The sequence below is a fragment of the Erpetoichthys calabaricus genome, chromosome 5 (genome assembly GCF_900747795.2).
Source record: "Erpetoichthys calabaricus chromosome 5, fErpCal1.3, whole genome shotgun sequence".
Classification (NCBI taxonomy): Eukaryota; Metazoa; Chordata; class Cladistia; order Polypteriformes; family Polypteridae; genus Erpetoichthys; species Erpetoichthys calabaricus.
The window spans coordinates 166,072,641-166,091,129 of NC_041398.2; the positions used below are offsets into that span (position 1 = coordinate 166,072,641).

At 38.7% G+C, this 18,489-nt stretch overlaps 1 protein-coding gene across 1 annotated transcript; it reads right to left on the minus strand.

Annotated features, from left to right (window-relative positions):
* Positions 1 to 787: 787 nt before the first annotated feature.
* Positions 788 to 18,234, minus strand: ccna2 (cyclin A2). Its single transcript, XM_028802178.2, has 8 exons — positions 17,714 to 18,234; positions 12,194 to 12,425; positions 9,571 to 9,683; positions 8,091 to 8,314; positions 7,798 to 8,002; positions 7,078 to 7,191; positions 6,277 to 6,410; positions 788 to 987 (listed from the first exon to the last, which is right to left on the minus strand). Exons 1-8 carry the CDS (start codon positions 17,909 to 17,911, stop codon positions 936 to 938), a joined length of 1,272 nt encoding a protein of 423 aa, XP_028658011.1. The 5' UTR covers positions 17,912 to 18,234; the 3' UTR covers positions 788 to 935.
* Between the last annotated feature and the right edge of the window lie 255 nt (positions 18,235 to 18,489).

Here is an 18,489-nt window from a genome sequence, read left to right on the forward strand (position 1 = left end):
TCACTACTAACCACACCCATACCCCCACCACCCCAACAGCCTAAAGTGATTACACAAAACATACGCCCCATAAAAACTTAAGCAAAAAAAAAAAAAAAAAAAAAAGGCTTGTCAGTGCATTGCCTATGTTGTATTCATTACCACAAATGACACAGTCAGCCAACATGACAGACTGCAACTCAAAAGAATGGGTTAAGTTTTTTTTAGACAAGATTTGATCTCCAAACACAAGCCACTGGCAGATTTTAGGGTTGCCCTAAAGACCCACTGACAAGCTAGACTGGTAATTGCACAGAGAGGAGCAGAACGTCGTCTGGTCACTCCGTCTTTGCTTGTTGCTAATAAGGACCTTTCCAAAGGGGAATCATCTTCGAAAATATATATGAATTGCTCCTTTACAGTGATGTTAAAATTTAGTATTGTAACTTGCAAGATCATATTTTGTAGTATGATTACATCAGGGATTGGGGCAAACAGTGCTCATTTTTCAAGACTATGCATACAGCACAGCAAAATGCTGTACTACTGGTCTTTCAGGCAGTACAGTATTACAGTATTTGAAAAATTAGCCTGCCTGCTACACTTTGACTAATGCTTAACATATCAGCATTTGATTATCCACATTAAATCTTCCACTTGATACTTAATTACTAAAAAAATGAGGGTCTGCTCTTCATTCAGAACAGCACTAACCTGAAATATTTATATATAAAAAAAAAAAAAAAAAAGTCAATAAAATGTTTATTGCAAAACCATTTCAGTATTTTTTCGAATGCCCAAAAATAGAACATTAAAGATAGAGAACAATGTAAAAACTCAAGTAAAAGATTGCACATAAAAAAATATACAAGTATAGAAACAAAAGCAACCCAAAACTTGACAAAAAAAAAAAAAAAAATCCAATACACTGTACAGACTGCTGGAAAAAGGCACCATTACACAATTGCTAATTTTGCTGGGGGTTGAAGCAATGATACTCCATGATATCTGAAAAGAAAAAGTGAAAGCAAGTTAAAAGAAAAACAGTCTTGACAACGTCCAAACTTAATAACATATTGCATCTTATTCCAATGTATTTTAGGTGAACTCAGTACTCATGGTGACAAAAAGTTATTGGGGGGTGGGTGTGTGCGGGGAGCAACTGTTTTAGTCTTCAGATTACCAGGTACACAGATGACAGCAAGTCACACTTTCAGAAAATTGTCACATTTTGTCCCAATCTGAAATGCAATTATATATAAAAAGAACACACTAGTTGGACTATACTTGCATATTTTAAAACAACCCCAAAACAGACAAGTGTAGTGGGGGTGCCTTAGAATATGAAATTAAAAATATAAACATGGGTAAGTGTGCACCCACTACAGTAATAGTGCGGCTAACTCCAAGATTACCACTTACTTTTTAATGTCTGGGGCAAAATGGTCACCTATCACGTGTTTGGTTTTGGGATTAACAATTTAGACTTAATGAGCTGTTCTTGTTGTTCTCTACTTGGTACCGTACCTTCAAAATTCAAGTATGACAAAGCAATTGAAAAGCAAAACCACAAATTTACTCCACAATAAATGACCTATGGCAACATTCAGCTAGATTTGAGTGTGGGAAGGTAGACCAAGAAAACTCTTACTAATGAGATCTGTTGATTTGCTTTTCACTTCCTGGATTGTTTACTCAGTTCGTTTTTTTGTTTTTTTTTTAAATTATGATTCTATACACTGTACCATGAATATTAACATTTAAAAAGCTTATGTGAATTTTTCCCCTGGTGAAAATGGTACCATTGTTTAAAGAAAACAGACTGCGCAATCACCTAACATAAGAGTAAATCAAGAAGAGAGAGCAATTTTGAAAATCACATACTATTGTAACTGCAACAGATAGATGGCTTATGGGTAGTTTGAACATGCACCACGCACCGTCTAGTTGAAGCAAAGGTCAAATAAAACTGCGCACACTGCAGAGGGATTGCACCATTGCTGAAACCACTGTAGTGAGATTTCTTTGGGCAGAGGAAGTGAAACCCGCTCTCCAAAGGATATCCACTCAGTTCAAAAGTGAAAACAGCATGACTGAGCGAAACATTTACAAATGGGTAGAAAGGTTTAAAACAGGAACAAGTGTAAGTAACGAAATTCAATCTGGTCAACTATCAACATTGCCTCATTGATGTGGACTGGTTTGCATAAATGCCTTCAGAAGATTGACTGGTTACGTCGTCTGCGGTTTCTGCACATTTGGATATCTGCTATGGAACTGTACATGCCATAGTGCAGGATGACTTGGGGTACCATAAAGTTTGCACAAGAGGAGTACCCAAACAGCTTACTGATCTACAAAAGCAACAGCATGACCCAATAATGCTGAAATGTTGTGAAGATCCAAGTGTTTTGGAGCAAATTTGTCACCTGAGAGGAGACATAGGTCCATTACAATGAGCTGGAAAGCAAAAGACAAAGCATTCAGTGGAAACTAGGGATGCACCGATACCACTTTTTTGGAAAACGAGTACGAGTACGAGTACTTGCATTTCAGTACTCGCCGATACCGAGTACTTAATAAAAACATGATTTAAATTTACAGGTAACAGCTTTAGTCATATAATTTAACAAAAAAAACAAGAAACTCTCGTCTATCCACTGGGAGGTTAGGCTAATTAGCGACACGGGGCTAACACTGCTTGCCCAAATATCCGTGGTGAAACTAAACGCAGAGGAGGCTTGCAGTAGGCTGTGGATATGTTTTTTTCCACGGAGTCGTGTAGTTTAGGCAGCTCCATGTCAGTCATGTAGCGGCGGCTTGGGACATCATATCTGGGCTCCAGAACATGGAGGAGCCGCAGGAATCCCATATTTTCTACCTCCGAGAGTGGCTGGTCACTCAATGCAATGTACTCGATAATTGCCTGTGTTATTTTCACAGCACGTGGATTGTCTCTGGACATTTTCTCTCGTCTTGCAAGAGTTTGCTGCAGCGTGGGTTGTGTTGGTTTAGAAGCGTGGGTAAACTCTTTGTACTCGTTGTGTTGAGATTTTAGGTGCTTGATTAAATTACTTGTGTTAAATGCGCTACCTTTTGAGCCTCCTCTGGACAATTTTGCTGAGCACAATTTGCAGTCCGCCTTTGTTTTGTCGTCTTCATTCACTTTGAAATAGTTCCACACGGCTGACATGTCTCGCCTCGCCTTCTCCCCGCTCTGAGCTGCAGCCGGGGCCTGGGGGCGGGCACTCGGCGCCTGTGATTAACCCCTTACACGCCGCTCAAACAGACATTTCTCAGACCGTGGTATCGGTCCCCAGTATCGGGGGACTTTTAACGAGTACTTTAGAAAATGTGGTATCGAGGCCGATAAGATGGTGTGTCACTCGCCAGCTATCCAGTTCACAGAATCAGCTTCACTGACTGAGATCCTTCATTAAAACAGGGACAATAATCAGCAGACGCACCCAAAAGAAAAAACGCACCAGAGTGCATATCATCATCAGAACAAGAATAAAAGTTCCAGCAATACATTTGGGAAAATCACAGAAACATGGCTGACTGACAATACCAGACCATACACTTCGACCTGCTCAATCACCGTTTACTAGAAGGACAGAACAGAGGAGTCTGGCAAGTCGAATGGTGAGGTGTCCAACTGTCAACTGGTTCAACAGTAGGAACGCAATGGTCTGATCACTCTACTGCTTGCCTGATCTGGAGCTCCCAATGATTAACTATAATCCTTTTTATCTTCCTCAGGAGTTTACTTTGGTCATTGTCACGGTTGTGTATATTTCACCTCAAGCAGACACAGGTGGAACAACTGTATATAAAAGACTTAGGGCAGTGTCTAGGTTATCATTCTGGTGGTGACTAACCGTGGGCAGCAAAGTCAACAAGGCAAGTCTCAAAAAGATTGTGTGGAAATATTAACGTTTCATATTCGATAAGGAGGAGACAGGACACTAACATTGCTATACTCCATTTAAAAGATGGCTAAAGGCAAACATGTTGCCTCCATGTGGCAAATCTGACAATGCTGCCATCTTTCTTATGCCCAGATAATGTCTGAGCACTTCATTGCACAGCTGTAGTTTTAACTTACTCTTACCATCTGCCTGTTAGTGTTTGGCCACAGCTCATCATTCCTCACTCTCGACACAGGCACTCCACAGGGCTGTGTACTCCTTTCTACATACAGTGACTGCACAGCTGTAAACAACTAACACTGTCAAGTTTGCCAATGACACAGCTGTGGTAGACGCAATATCCAGCAACTATGGGCAGGCTTAAGTGGACAGCAAGACAAAAGGAGCAGATTATGAACTTTGGGAAGAAACAGCAGAGGCACTACCACAGACGGTTACATTTTCAGATACCTCTGTGACCACATCAGATGATCGGACCTGGTCCAAGCACATCAACTTCTTGGCGAAGGAGGCACAACAACATCTACACCTCCTCAGAGGCCTCACGGATCTCAGGCTACCCTCCCAAATACTAAAGAACTTCTATACATCAACCATCAAACGTATTCTGACAGGAAGCATTACCACCTGATTTGGTAAAAACATGTAGCAGGTCTGCAAGGCTCTGCAGAAAGTGGCATTCAGCAGACCACAAAAGGTGTGCACTGCCTGACCTCCCTTTATGCTGGTCTCAAGACACAGTCGTAGGAGATTAGCAACTAATCATTTCAGTGCAAAAACAGTCTTGCTGCTCCACGACAACTAACATTCCCATGCAGCAGCTGCAGCGGTGGAGCCAATGCGACAGCTACGGTTTGAAGGTTTTTTCGCACAACCTTAATAGCCTTCCTCTCTCGCATCTTAGGTCCACTTCAAGACTCTGCATGGTCACAGTTAAGAAAGCAATGAAAACCTATATTCAGGGGCAGGGAAAACCTGCTTCTTCCAAGCGAGGAAGTTACTAGAACGACGCAAGAAGTCATCAACCTGCCAGGAGACTGTGTGGAAAAGTGATACAACTTATGTTCATCTGAACACAGTTAATGGTTTTTGAAGGGTAAGTTACCTTTACTTTGATTCTCCCTCATTTTATCTGTTGCTAGTTAAATCATAGCCCTTTGTCTGGATGACATTTTTAAACAAAGCCACTCGATTGTAAAATTAGGGAAAGAAAATTCTAAGAGAAAGTGGAAATTAGAATAGGACTGAAATACACGTTTTCCAATTAATTCAACTGTTGATAGTTCCTTTAATGCAGCTGGCCAGTTAAGTTTGAAGATTCCAGTGGCCCTGTGGCCTATGCAGGTTTGTCACTCATAATACAGTACAACTCCCCATCTTCTATTTTATCCATTTCTTTCTCCACCCATTTTTTCAGCCGTAAACCTGCCAAACCCCATGGTGAAGTTCTGTCCTTCAAGAATTCAACCTAATGTAAAATGTTTTCTGGGACCAGTGTCAAATATAAAGAGCAGCCTAGAAAAGATTTGATCCTTACAGTTAATAATTACCACTGGAATCCATGTGTTTAGTGACAACAGGGCAGTGATATGGAAACAGATACATGCATTCATGCCAAGGATTCTACGTTTGACAAATTTGCTTGAAAACCTGGAGATTTAGATGTAAAAATTAACTTGCCACGTTTCCACTCGAACCAGAAACCTGACAGAACTGGCTCTAAGGCTAGTTCTTTTTATTCCAATTAACTTTCTATTGCAATCCTGTCCCTTCCCCAAGGCTGTGGTAATTACTCAAAGAATCGGATTGTTCTGGAAACCTTGTTGATGTTAATATGCAGAATGGCACTGCCTTGCTAAGACAGGTCTATTGTAAAATAACTTGCTTGCAGTGGCATCATTAGCACAACTAAAAATATATTTAATACATGTGCCCAAGAGTTAAAAATGTACTGGACTATAAATGAAGTTTAGTTTGGACCAACTACAGTGTTAAACTGTGAAACTGCATATAAGCAAGCACCAAGAAGCAGACATCTTTTGTAAAAGAAAACATTAAAGATAAAAGTAAAGCTAAGTATCTAATGTAACTAACTTTATTGCTCTTAAAACTGAAGTAATTTTCATCATATTTTCCAAGAGGTTAAACAAACATTTAATGGAGATCGGTCTCGTATCAATGTACAGTAGATGCAACACCTATGAGATCTTGAATATTAGTTCGGTCCAGATTCTTGGTACAAAATGAAAATTACAAGATATACTCATACAAAGTTTAGAATATGTGGTCATATTAATGCTCAAAAAATTAATTTACATTCCAAGATAAAAAATGATTTCCTATTGAGACAACAGCAATTACTTACTTAGAACCTTTGTATTTTTCCCGTACGGACTGTTGTGCATGAGTTGGAGCATTGAGGTAGGCCTGATACAAATCCATGATGCATGGCATGATTATGTCGATGGTGTAACCAGTCAGTTTCACCAAAGATTCTGGCTAAAAATGGGAAAAAAAAAACAAAAAAAAAACCCACTAGGTTAAAAAACAAACAATCATATTGTAGCCTTTCAATATCTTGTGGGAGTGCTTCTGGAGGTCACTACTGCTTGACAAGCCTTTATCCTCACAGTCTGCAGTATAAAGAAAGCATTACTCCATTCCTGCACAAGGGTCCAATCAAGTTGCTGGCCATTGGCAGGAAGGTGGTTATGTCTTAATCCTACTGTTTTGCCAAAATCCTTTCCTGCAGTCAGGACAGAGTGGAGTAGCATAATCCATAGTGGCATGCATGCCGTAAGTATATACCAATGGCCCACACTCTTGTTTCTGGCAACATTTCAAAGCACAGAAAACTGACTAAGTGCACCCTTTATCTTGTTCTGGCCCAAACAGGTATTCTTCCAAAAGAAATGCGCCAATTAAAAATGCACTTAAATAGAGCTTTCATGCATTTGACAAATTTAGCATCTCATTGCATAAGCTAATATGTTGAAATGCTAATACAAATTCAGTAAATTCACTAAAAAAGGTGGCAATCTATAACTTGTTTTTCAATGCAGAAAAGATGTTTCCAGCCCATACCAGTATACACACACACACACACACACAATCAGTTTAGACTGAAACTAAAAAATAAAAACACAAAACAAAAATAAATATTTACCCAGGTAGAGCCTGTTAGTGTATAGTTAGCTAAAACAAATGCTGCTGCAGCTAAGTGTGAAGGCAAATACTTCAGGAAAGGATCAGAATCAATAAGACTCAGCTCTCCAAGGAACTGAAAGGAAAAAAACAAAAAAAAAAAACAAATTGGTCCTCTGTGTCCTCCATTATAAAAAAGTTTTTTTTTTTTTTTTTAAGTTTAATTAATTGTAAGAAACCCCATTATTAAAAGATTAACCATTTTTAAATTTAGATTATATGCAGAAAAATGTAAACAAAATCAGTTAATTTCTAAAGGGCTACAAAACTGATTGAACATTAATATCCAACAATCAGAAGGCTACACACAAGTTATTAGGTTAATACAGGTATAAACTACTACAATGAAAACAGTCCTTCATAAATGTTATATGTTGCCATATTAAAAATGACATTATGGACATTGTATGTCTGCTCACATAAGGCAAGTTTACAATGAAGACCAAATATCACACCCAAAGACCACATGTGGTACTTCAATATATTTCTAAGGGCAAGATGAACACCCATGCTGTGTTTTCATGCTATTTTGCATGTGGCAAAGGAGTTCTCTTACTTGGTAATTTCACATGAATGCGCTTCAAAGCTTTGAGTTACTATATAGACACTTCCTCTAGCAATATTAATTCAAAATAGTATTTTAACACATCAATGTTGTAGACTCGCCACAAGTTATACTCACCATAGACAAACTCTCCACCTGTTTATTGATCTCTTGATGCAAGAAGTACTGTGTGAGAAACTGATTTATTGTGGGGATTGCAAGATTAAAAGACAGCACTTTTAAAATGAGGTGTTCCATTCTGAGCACCTGATTCTTTGTGTATGTGTCATCTGTTATATACACAAATTCAGCAACTTCTGGTGGGTAGATTTCTTCAAACTTTCTGTTTATGAAAAGAAAAAAAAATTGAACTTAATGTTAGGAATTTGGAAAGCATGGTCTTGAGACATTCAATGCAAATGTATACTCACGAAGCCAGTAGCATTGCAGCCGTACCAACAAGTTGTAATTTTCCTCTAAGCACAGACATTGAAGACAAAAACCTGTCAATATAATTTACAGCCAGGTGCAGGGTCTCATTATGTAATTTATACTCTTCTCCAACTTCCACAAGCCAGTCCACTAGGATTGCCCTCATACTATTAGTGATATCTGGCTGTTTCTTCATGTAGCCTACCTTCGGCTGGAACTGTAACTGCATAGGGGAATTTAAAAAAAAAAAAAAAAAAAAAGACCAAGTTTTTTTTGGTACTATATCAAAAGCAACTCACTGTTCTACTGAATTTTTTTTTTTTTATATAAAGCAAAGCAATGAAAGTATGCAACAAATGCATGGGGAGCTCTTTACCACATTAGGATGAACAAGACAAGTATTATATCCAATTCTGGCAAAAATGTCAGACCTTGAAGTTTGTGAGTCAAATGTGTAAGGATGTCAACATGAAAGTAAAAAAAAAAAAAAAGTCACAAAATTGTGAAAATGCTTGTCAAATTTTGAGGATTGACTGGATTTCACTTACAGATCTCATTTAACAGCCTAAGGAGAACAATCTTCTGACCCCCACAAAAACGCCAAATACGCCACACTTCAAAATGTTTATATACATGAACCATTAAGATAATTACGCAGTACAGAAGTCATTCTCCAAGTAAAAAATGTATATCAAACCTGGAAAGATATTACATAAAGCAGAAGATTGGCAATGTAAATCCATTTAAATACAACTTATCCAGATGTTTACAGGCTTCAAGTGGATAAATGATTCTTTTACACAATTCAACAAAGCAAGATTCCAAAGAAAATAGGTATGGCATTTGTGCCAAAGCCCAAAATATTCCTTTAGCCAGACAAAAATCCAGCCAATGAAAATGATTATGCAATCCTGTAACAGGATGACTGAACATTTAGCTTAATACAGTTCTAGAAACAAATGCTAGTTCTGCTCCACTACAAAATTACTACCCATGAACTCTGCTTAACAACACAGAAGGCACCTTTTTTTTTTTTTTTTTTTTACAGTAATTGCAAAGACAAAAAAAAAAAAGGAACACCACCGCTAACGTCAGTGCTTAAAATAACTCATCTTTCCCTTCCTTCACAATATAATGCCCACCGAAATGTACTGCTTTTATCTGAGTTTGCCTGTATTCAGCATGTAAATGGGCTCATTGTGCTGAAACACAGTTCATGGTAATCCATACTATGAACGTCACAATATAAAAGTTGTTTCATGTCATGATACTTTGCCATCTTAAGTGCTCAAATCCAAAAATAAAAAAGTCAGATAGAGACTTAGGCATTCAGTACAGCTACCACAAGTATCACATATGGATATGCACATGCCGCCACCCCCCAACCATGATCAGATCACGTGTATCCCAAAGAGACAGGAGAGTTTTCCTTTTATAGTCCTCTAGCAGTTTCTACAACAAAATAAAAGTATATTGTACCTCCATCTTCCTTAAGTATTGGTAGATTTCTTCTGCATAGTCTGGAACTTCATTTGCATTAGCTACTTTCTCTTCAGTTTCTATTAATGACATATCTGTAACCATTGGGGAGTCTATATATACACAAGTTTAAAAAAAAGAAAAGTGTAAAGGTTTAATATGCTTAAAGGTAAACCAATATTAAATTCAACACAACTCACAACCGTTACTGGTAACAATGATTTTTCACATGGGGAAAAAAAAAAAAAGATTCAAAATTTTTACCAGTATCGTAAGTATAGTAGAAATTTAATTGGGGGGGGCATTCTCAACCTCTTTCACCAGAATTGCGAAAATCAAAGACTATAGAAACAACATTCAATAAACTTTGTTAGAATGCTACTGTTCTGAAAGAAGAATTGAAAAGCAACATATTTTACTTAAGTCATATATAGCATTTTATAGGACACGTTTAAACATCAGCCTAGGCTGAGATGGATTGGACAGGTTTTTCACTTCAATTATGGCAACACCTCCAAAAAAGATGGAATATTAAAAGATACAGAATATTTCCTGCTTATACCCTTAAGTATTGATCAATTTTCTTTTAAAAAGTCTCATATTTAGTAATCTTCACACAACCATTTAAAGACCTTTTCAAATTTAACAGCTACCCGGATGGAAAGAGTTAAACTCAAATTCATCTAACTTTAGTGGGGAAAAAATAGTTTAAATATCTAAGTCTTTGTTTCAGTGCATTCCAATGTATTGCATGGCTTCTTTATATTTCAAATATTCAAAAAGATCTAAAACAATTTGGAGATTGTATTTTAGTAATCCCATGGAGCTGGATGCAATACTCGAACAAGGACATGTCGAGGGACAACTCTTTATAGTTTGTAGTTAAAAAGAAGCGAACTCCACCGCTGAAAAGGCTCCACCCACAAGGTTTCTTCCGAAACACCAGGTTAATTAACTTCCTCCAGTCTGTGCACTCCGCAAAGCAAAATCCGGGTTAAACATTTATTCACTTTAAGGTAACATTAACAGTTTGAAAGTTTTCAAAATGGATGTATTAAAAACAATTTGGTTCTGTTGGGGGTGCTTGATGCACAAGTCAGTTTACGGAAGTGATTTCAGAAGCTGCTTGAATCACTTACTCAGGGTAAATGAAAGGTTTTAACAGAATAGAGGAAAAGTTTATTTTACCAAGTTTTGGCTATCCATCCACTAACATCTATAATGGAGGAGCAAGTTTGTTTTTTAAAAAAAATGCAAAGGGGATCCCAGCTGCGTATATAGGTCACAATACAGAAATGTATGAGAAAATAACCTCTGGCACTTTCAGCACTCTCTTTGGAACACCAGAACAATAGTCAGTCAAGAGAGACGGATATGCCTACTTCAAAGAGCTACCGTGGTCTATACACACACACAATGTTAAAACACGGACTATATTCTGGATTATGGCATGGTAATATTAGTATATCCTTCAGCACATTAACTGTTTCCAACATACCGTGCACAGAAATCTGCATGTCCTGTGCCTTTTCATCAATAGCAAGACGACCTTGATTAACAAGAACTCATCTCCTTTTTACTTAGTGTGATGGCACAACGTTTAGTACAAAGATACAATGGTTAAATTTTGTGAACATAGCAGTCAATTCTTAGTACCTCATATCTGAATAGCATTGACCACATACAGTCAAACAGTGCATTGTTCACTTTCACTACAAGTGATGTGTTTGAATGCTGAACAATCTTGTTTGACAGAAAGGAGTTTTTCCCCCCTTGAAAAAGGATGGTTTTAAACAGGTGTTCTCTACACACAATTGTTTCACATGGATATTTTTGGGAGAAACTTTAGCCAAGTAACGTTTTCCCTTCTTAACCACAGACTTGATATTGGTCAGGCATAACTGAGCAGAGCATCAGCATGCCTTGCCATTTGAAGAGCATAGTGTCTACTTTGAGCTCCACTAATGTATTAGCCTAGAACTAGAACGGAGTAAACCATCACTCATTTCTGTATATTAACAATGTATTTGTATCATTTGAATAATGGTGGCTAAAACATTACCCCATTAAAGCTTTATTACACACAAATTAGAGAGTTAACCAAAACCAGCCTCTCGTCACTAGCTACTTCACAGATTGTACATTATGTGATAAAGCTACAGGGATTATTTCCAAACCATTCCAGCGTTTTCAAAATAATGTCTTAAAAGATCTTGTACCTAAGGCTGCCTCAAATTATCAATTACCAGATAATGAGGAATACTTTCTGTATCTGTGTGTGCAAAACATAACTGGCTTGATTTAAAAAGACAGAACACTCTCACTTAAGACTAACCAATGTGTACCCAGCTCAGATTCAGAATTGTAAAACATGCTGTAAGATCTCTGAAGGATGTGATCCAGTGAAGCAGGTATGTTCCTATTTGGATCTTACTTTCTGATAAATGAGCAAACAATTTTATTCAAGACTTGGATTCACAATATTTCCTAATCATCTAACAGCCCTGTTTGGAGTATGACCGACTACAGCATGTAAATACCATTCCATACTCTATAGACCTGAGTGGACAAATAATTGGGGTTGGGGGGCACAACCCTATATTGAGCATTGCGAGATACTTACCAAAACTGGTGTCCATAGAGCACTCAATTGTTGCAAGTGGTTGCCTAATCCCAAGAGAGGTTACAGTAGGATTTATGGAGAGTAGAGACTTGTCACTCGATGCCTTTTGCATCTTGATGCATGCACCACCAGGCTCATCCACATGAATTGTGAAAGCTGGCTGTTTTGTACCAGTATTTTCAGCAGAAAGCTTGCTATGGTTTTCATTGTTGGTGCAGGATCCTAATGTAGTCTACATGCAATAAATGAAACAAGCATACATTTGGAAAGGATTAATAATTAGTTCAAACAAATGTGACAGGTCAAACCTGAAAATAATGCTCTTTTGAGTAAATGCAAGAAATCATTTGACAGGGGCAATGCCTCTTTAAAACAAACAATTTAGCTTTTTTTCCTACAACAAAATATAAGATGTTTGGGGACATCTACAATAAACACCTTCATAAACTAGTGTTTTTCAATTTTGTAGAATAGGTTGATACTTGCACTTAACTTTAAAAATTCCTGAAGACTAAAACCAAAAGACAGATCACAACCAGGAATTGGGATCAATCACTGAATTTCCAAATGCAATTTTAGAAACAAACCATTACAACTCTTACAGAAGCTGCAGGAGATTCAGGATATTTTGCATACAGACTGGGCCTAAAAAAAAAAAAAAAATCTAAAAGGTCACCCACAGTAAACAGCCTTATGTACAAGAATAGATGTTAATTTGGAGAAGCTACATACAAGAGTCTTGTGAATATATAAAAGCAGAGGCAATAAAGAATAAAACACAGACCACATATTAGAAATTTTTTTTATAGGCAACCAACCTTAAGAGGCTTATGCAATTTTTAGAAAAGGTAATGTGTTAACACTTATGAATATAATCCAATTGGTCTTTAATGGTAAACAAGAGTTACAATAGTCAAAACATACAAAAAGCATGTACCAATTTTGCAGCATTAAATCAGACAGTTTTGACATTCAAAAAAATAATATATTTCTGTCATACAATGACAGCATAAGAGTCACTGGCTTATCCCATCTTTGGGTAGATATACCCTAAATACTTGTTTCAGATTTGCTACAACTGTCACTTATCCATTTTCAAATAGCCATCCACTCAGCAGCTCTATTACAGATGCCTATAACTACTGGAGGCTTATAGACACCTCACATTCTCAACATTCTACTCAAAGCTCACTCATTCAGTAAAAGAAAAAGGTCAATCTAATAAATGTCTTCCTTACGCAGCTAGCAGAATGTTGTACCTCCTTTTGGAAATACCAAGGTAAACAGCAGAGTTAAATAAAAACACACAAGTTAATTTTGGCCTATTTAATCTTGTTAAATCAGTCTAGATTTGTATTACATTTTCTGGTATTATTCTATTATGCATCACTACTACCTATGGAACTCCATTACAAAGATCGGGGGCGGGGGGGATGGGGGGGGGATAAAAGTAAGGTGGAGAAGTTTCAAAACTGGCCTTCCTCCATATAATGATGAATGTTCAGTTGGTTTTACATAAGTTGAATGAACGGTCACATCTCATGGGGAGTTCTGGTACAGAGGCTTTTTAGTACTGTGGAGAACAGCTGAAACCAAGTTCAGACATTATTTTAGTGCTAGACAGGTTTCATGTGATGATCAGATGAACTGAAAAAGGCGGAGAGTGACTGGACATCTTTCTGAATAAGCAATAGAAAAAAAAAAAAAAAAAAGCTTGCACATTACAATTAGAAATAAAATGTGTAATCCAATAATCTAAATACTATGAATTTGTCCACATGCCAAAAGGTGATCATCATTACCAAAGGATCATGCAATTTAACACGAATGATGAATCATTCTTACCCTAGTATGCTGCCGATTTCAACCAGGGAATCTTTTTTTTTTTTTTCTTCCAAAATCAGACAGTTTGTTGTGTACACAAATGGTACCATCTTAATGTTAATGCTGGGTAAATGTAAACCTGTGGCACAACTGGGCAGATTTGACATCATCTTACTACGTCAGGTTGGCGAGCACGTACTGGTACAACACGTTGCCGCACCCACTACATGACAACACAGCTCGAAATGCTGGTTGGCAACCCCAGAGGCAGACATCCATTCTAGTCCCACCTTGGCCTGGTCCAGCCACTCCGGTCCTCAACAAGGAGGATCCTGCGAGTCGAATCAACCTTAGGGAATCACACCACATGGCTGTAGTGCTGTAGCAGATACTTCCTCGCAATGCAGGCACTGTGCCTCATCTGGGACTCTAAATCAACCACTTCTTTGACACAAGGTCAAACCAGCGGTACCCAAGGATTCTCTGAAGACAGACAGTACTGAAGGAGTCCAGTCTTCATCTCAGGTCACTGGCTAGCATCCATGTCTCACAACCACCACATAGCAAAGCAGGAAGCAGCAGGAATCTTTAGACTTGGACCTTTGTCCTTTTGCAAAGATATCAGAAGCACCACACACCCTTTACTATCGACCTCATGACTCCCAAAGCTCTCCCAATCTGCCTACTGACTTCATAGGAAGAGTCACCAGAGACATGAATGTCACTGCCAAGGTAAGTAAACCTCTCAACAAGGTCAACATTCTCTGTAGACAGACACACTGCTGATGGCTGTGCCCAAGAGGTCAGTAAAGGCCTGGATCTTGGTTTTTATCCAGGATACTCGCAAGCCCAGACACACAAACTCCTCGCTAAGTCTTTCGAGAGCCCAGATCAGAGGCTCTCCACGAAGATCACAGCATTATTGGCAAAGTCAAGATCAGTGAATCGTTCTTCACCAACAGATGCCCCACAGCCACTGAACCCCACAACCCTGCCCTACACCTAATCCTTGCAAGCACTGCACAGAGTTGGAGCTAGAATACACTCCCGACAAACTCTAGGATCATCTAGGGAAAAACAGAGGTTCTGCTTTGACTCTTCACAGCATTCACAATACCAGTGTCCAGGCTGGTCATGATAACCAGCAACTTTGGGGGTATCCCACAGAGTCTGCGGATGTCCCACGGGGCAGCTCAATCAACCGATTTGAACACTTTATGGGGAGAGGGAAAGAGGGGGAAAAAGAAAAAAAAAAACGTTGCAAAGAAACTGCCGATTTTCGCATTTGTGCTCCAGGAGAACACTCAGTTCCAGTTGGTAGACGACTTATGCATAAAAACAGACTGCTCCAGTCACGGGTAGGCAAGCAAGTGATCATGGATCCTATTGAGGTTGACCCTAGGTTGCTGCAACCCAGGCAATCACCCAGATAAGGACAAATCCCGTTTTCCAGTCAGTTGGGATGATGCCCATCTCCTAAATGGATGCAAAGATTGCTTGCAATGCAAGGAGGATAGTCTCACCACCAGCCTGGAGAAGTTCACACCAGGTACCACAGATCCCTGATGCCTTCCCTACCCTCAGCTGGTTCACCACCTGTGCAATGTCAGTGAGACTGGATAGTTCACAGCTGATTGGAGGATGAGCTGCAAGAACCGAGGACCCAGGGATATCCAACATCCTAGCCAGCTATCAAACGGCAGCAGCTCTTTTATCACCCAAGCCAAAAGTTCTTGTGTACATTTAGAAGTTGTGATTTTATATTTACATTTTCTTGATCTTATGTAGTCTTAACTTCCCTTTGGGGACAAAAACTATTATCTAAACATATCAAGAGGCATAAGCACAAGGTGATATTTTCACCCCAGTTTTGTACACAAGCATTACAAATTCCATTTGCTTTAATCTGCTGCTGACACTTCCATTGTGTTTTAAGAAGAAATCAGTATACCTTGAAAGAAACAGTAGATCACCTATTCAAAAAATTAAACAAGTTAGTTTACACCTATTTAGAAATTAAGGGTTGGTCAATTAACGCATTGGATTTTCTGAAAGTGCCCCAACTATGGCTTAGAAAGTTTTTTTCCTACGTTAATCGAATGCCTTCAGAATCAACTCCCACTTTTTATGTTCTAGATATCCATTCACAATCTTACCGATCAAGGGCCCAAGTCTGCCCTTACCAGTCCCGTGCCCAGTTGTGTTTTTTGCAAACACAATCCTACATAAAAAAAGCCTCCGTAAATACGCCTTTAGTTAACAGAAAATAGTTAAACAAGAACTGAGGGATTTTACACGTATTCTGTACGAGCGGTTCCGTAAAGAAACCGTGTAATTTTTCAGTTTTCAGTATTTTCCACTACGTGTCAAATCCAGTTTTGCTATCCACAACATACTTTCACCTCGGAAGTGGCATCTCACGTTGCAATATATTACGAGGGACCAATTTAAATGGAAACATCCTGATCAGGTCAGACGATACGTCCAGGGCTAGATCTCGCTTTATACCAGATAAATTTGTGAATCCTTATACTGTATTGAGCGAAGTAGCTTCAGAAGACTCACTAGTGGAAATCTGATGGGTGGAATATTTTTTCCTTAAATATTACTGACAACCAGACTTGGTTGGTTTTACATATTTAGGATATAGCGGGTTGGATAATGGATGGATCGTTACTTTATGTTCTGCAGGCTTTGTTTGCGGCTGATGCATTTCAGTATATCGTAAGCAGCTTGCGTCGTCTAAGACTTTGCAGATGAAACGTAGAGAAAAGCCAAGCAAAATGACACCTTTTATTGGCTAACTAAAAAGATTACAATATGCAAGCTTTCGAGGCAACTCAGGCCCCATCTTCAGGCAAGATGTAATCATTTCGTTCGATCAATCGATTACATCTTGCCTGAAGATGGGGCCTGAGTTGCCTCGAAAGCTTGCATATTGTAATCTTTTTAGTTAGCCAATAAAAGGTGTCATTTTGCTTGGCTTTTCTCTACATTCATAATGGCTAACACGGTACAACACCCTAGTACTACAGATGAAACGTAAAATGAGACGTTTAAAAAAAGGATTGGAATACTGATGGAGGATTTAGATCTTGAAGCCATTAGAAAAACTGGTGCTCCTTAAAATGAGATACACAGAAATGTTTGCTATTTGAAGTGCTAGTGCACCAAGGACACTTAATGTACATACCAATCGCTTCAGAAATAAGTCACATATACGTTAAAAACTAAATACTTAGCTGCCAAGAATGTTGCACCCTGAAAGTGGATCACGATAACGGATGTTCAAACAAAGGGCGTTTTGGTAACATTCGTTTACGATACGTGTTGACGTAAGAATCAGCAGATAACTAATCCCCAACTGGCTGCTTCACCCAGTACCACGTCAGAATGGAAAAAATGGCGGACTTCGACAATTGCTACAAAACTCAAGTTATAGTGTGCAATTCAAAGCAACTGTCCATAAAGGTATCCAAAAACACACACCTCAAATCATAGTTAGAAAATGTTTGCATTTGAGTTGTACACCGACTTATGTATCCTCATCCACCCCCACCCAATTTTAAACGCGCCACTTTCATTTGACAAGGACACCTCTCTTTAATTTTAAGCAATATTTTTCCACTTCAAACATTTGACGTTACCCTGCCGGCACCCCCTAGCCTACTTTGACGCTCCTCTGTAGCCCCATACCTGTTTTATCCCGCGCTGCACTTGCACACGGTTGCTTTCTAGGACTCCGAGCGCCTTCCGACCGGGGTTCACGTTTTCTTGATTTTCCAGTCGACTCTTTCCGACAGCTCTCTGTCTTCCCAAAAGGTTTTCTTGGTTTTCTTGCGAGTAATTTTCTGGCCTTATGGCCGCCGCTGTCCGCTGACTATTCGGAAACATTTTTGTAGCCCCGCAAGCCGATAAAACTTAAAGAAAAATATAAAAACAAATCCAAAACGCGTTTTACTGACTAGAAAATAAAATCAGGCTTCTCTTGCCTTTGAAAAGGATATATACAGATTAAAACAAACGACTCCGAAAGCACAACAGCATTTGCCGAGGCCCCCACTGGATGGTTGCAGCCCAGAAGAATCTTAAAACTTAAACAAAATGGGGGGGGGGTTTGCTAATAACTCGGCTGCTAATTTGACATCCTAAAGATGTTTTGTTCTTAACCTTTTCGCTGCAATTAAAAACTATAACAGCTCTGAATTAATGTGTAATCACAGCTCCCTTTACTGCCTGCAACTAAACTGTTCAATTTAGGATTCAAGTAGCCCGCGACTATTGAAACTAGCCAATAAATGAGCCCCTCACTGTACGCGTCACTGTACTACGGTGGCCGGCGTACAACAATTTGTAAGGACTAGTCTGACGAGTGACGCAATTTAAAGGGCATAGAAAAGGTTCTGTTTTTTCTTGAACGTTAGAAAGTTCATTTACTTACGGCCTTCGAGCTCTGTGTGAAATGTTATGTA